The sequence below is a fragment of the Sminthopsis crassicaudata genome, chromosome 6 (genome assembly GCF_048593235.1).
Source record: "Sminthopsis crassicaudata isolate SCR6 chromosome 6, ASM4859323v1, whole genome shotgun sequence".
Taxonomy (NCBI): domain Eukaryota; kingdom Metazoa; phylum Chordata; class Mammalia; order Dasyuromorphia; family Dasyuridae; genus Sminthopsis; species Sminthopsis crassicaudata.
In genome coordinates, this window is record NC_133622.1 from 244129579 (window position 1) to 244132159 (window position 2581).

General features: G+C 43.0%; 1 protein-coding gene across 1 annotated transcript; it reads left to right on the top strand.

Annotated features, from left to right (window-relative positions):
- The first annotated feature begins 953 nt into the window (after window positions 1-953).
- On the top strand, window positions 954-1895 carry LOC141547056 (olfactory receptor 9I1-like). The gene has a single exon (XM_074275385.1). It carries the CDS (start codon window positions 954-956, stop codon window positions 1893-1895), a length of 942 nt encoding a protein of 313 aa, XP_074131486.1.
- Window positions 1896-2581: the final 686 nt, after the last annotated feature.

The window sequence follows — 2581 nt, forward strand, 5'->3', positions numbered from 1 at the left end:
AACAGAGTTAGGAATTGAACTTGGGTCCCATGACTACAAATCTCCTTTTCTTCCATGATATCTAGCCACCTCAATAGGCCTTTCCCATACTTGAATTTGCCTTGAAATTTCTCATGACCACACCAGGCTGTAGGCTTCTAGAAATTGGGGCTGGTGTCTTTTTTATATTTCTATTCCCATTGTCTACAGCAAACTGCTCATAAAAGTCACTTCCATGTTTGTTGAACAACCTGATTAGGACCAGCAGGCCACCTTCTTGGATAGTTAGGGAGAGCTTATCGGAAGTTAATCTGTCTTTTCTCCTAACCTGATTAGCTTCTCTCCATCAAAGGTGCCTCTCTAAGGTATCTACTATGGAGTTAATGAAGGATAATTCATCTAAGTTCTTCCCAGGGCATTGAGATAGGACTAACCAAGACATTAAGGCACTGTGAGTGGAAAGGGGACTGGGGATGGGGTCAAAAGACCTAAGTTCTTCCATTATTCTGCCACTCAGTGCAAGTATAATGTTGGGCAAGTTATTCCCTGTCTCCTGAACTTCAGTTTCCTCCTTGATAAAATGAGGAATGGTGATGTATTTTATTTCAAAAGAGCCAGGTTTAAGGGCTACAAATAACTTGAACCAAGTTATTTCACTCCTTTGCCGGCTCAGTAAAATAGAGACTGAAAAAAAGACCTGAATTTGTTAGTTTAAATCCCAGTCCTGCTATTTCCCAATTTTCTGTCTTATTATCCTGGTACAGAGGAGCAAATAGCATCTCTAAGAGTCAGAGGACCCAGCTTCAAATTCTACATTTACTACTATGTGACTTTGGACAAGTTAGTTAACCTTCCTGGCTTAGTTTTTCATTTACAAATGAGTGGGTGGTCTGTAGTTAGGATTCTAAATGTAAGTGATGTCTCTCTTTGTAACATCCTTCTTCTTCTTTCCACAGAGAAGTCTCCTTGCCTTGATGGAGGCGAATGGCACCTCGGTGAAAGAATTTGTCCTAACGGGGTTCCCTGTGGGGCCCGAGCTGCAGATTGTCCTTTTCTTCATCTTTCTGACTCTATATCTCGTCACCCTAGGGGGCAATCTGGGGATGATCTTTCTAATCCAGAGTGACTCCCGTCTCCAGACTCCCATGTACTTCTTCCTCAGCCACCTCTCCTTCTTGGATATGTGTTATTCCTCAGTCATTATCCCTCAGATGCTCGGGACCTTGAAGACTGGTGGGACCCTAATCACCTATGAGCGCTGTGCCACACAATACTTCTTCTTCACCCTCTGTGCCAGCACCGAGTGCTTCTTGTTGGCCGTGATGGCCTATGACCGCTACGTGGCCGTATGTAACCCCCTCCTCTATGTCACAGCCATGACTCCACAAACCCGACTTGGACTGGTGATGGGAGCCTATTCTGGGGCCATGGTCAACACTGTAGTTCGTACAGGTATGACTTTCTCCATTTCTTTCTGCAAATCCAATCAGGTGGACTTCTTCTTCTGTGACTTACCTCCATTGCTGAAGCTCTCATGCATGGAAACTGGATCCCAGGAGCTGGTCATTTTCCTCTTTGCCTTCTTAGTGATCATGATTAACGTGAGCATCATTCTCATCTCTTACCTGTACATCATCAGGGTGATCCTACGCATCCCTTCTGCTGGTGGACGGGCCAAGACGTTTTCCACCTGTGCCTCCCACATGACCGCAGTCGCCCTCTTCTTTGGGACCCTCATCTTCATGTATCTACGGAGTAACGCGGGCACGTCTCTGGAGGAGGATAAGGTTGTGTCTGTGTTCTACACGGTGGTCATCCCTATGATGAACCCCATTATCTACAGTTTGAGGAACAAAGAGGTGAAGGAGGCTCTGAAGAAAATATTCAATCGAGTGAAGATCTCTCAAGCAATGTGAGATTCTAGTGCCATCAGATCAGGAAACCTTCTTTAAACAACCATCAGGCTTGGGAAATATCCCTTTAGCCTCCTCATCTCATGCTTTTAACAATGAGCGCTTCCCAATCCTGCCCCAGACATGTATTAACTATGTAACCTATATGAGTCTCTCTCTCTGTTTTTTGCCTCCATAAATCTCAGTTTTCTCATCTTTAAAATGAGGAGGATAGCCTTGATGGTACCTCCAATTTCCATATCTATAATCCTTTGCTCATATGAAGGTTCACAAAATGCTTTCCATATATCATTTCATGTGATCCTCATAAGAACTCTATTAGGTAGGTACAATATGTGTTATTAGTCTCATTTTATAGACCAAGAAACGGAAGCTAATGTTTTATACAGTGTTTTAAGATTTGCAAAACTCTTTACACCCATTATCAATTTTATATTCATTTACATTCATTATTTAGATTTTTTTGGGCCTGCTCTAGTGAGCAGTTTAGGTTATTCATAAAGAGAAAATTCCTATCAATTAAGATAGGATCTTCTCTGCAACTTAAGAGTGTTAGAGAGTGAGATGGGGCCCTAAGAGATTCTTTCACAGAGTCATTCCAACACTATGTGTCAGAAATGGGACTGGACGGAGGTCTTTCCAGACTTCTAGGATGACTCGAGCATCATGCAACGTTACCTCTCCCATTA

Coding starts and splice junctions, on each gene's coding strand:
- LOC141547056 (XM_074275385.1), top strand. CDS start 954: ATGGAGGCGAATGGCACCTCGGTGAAAGAATTTGTCCTAACGGGGTTC.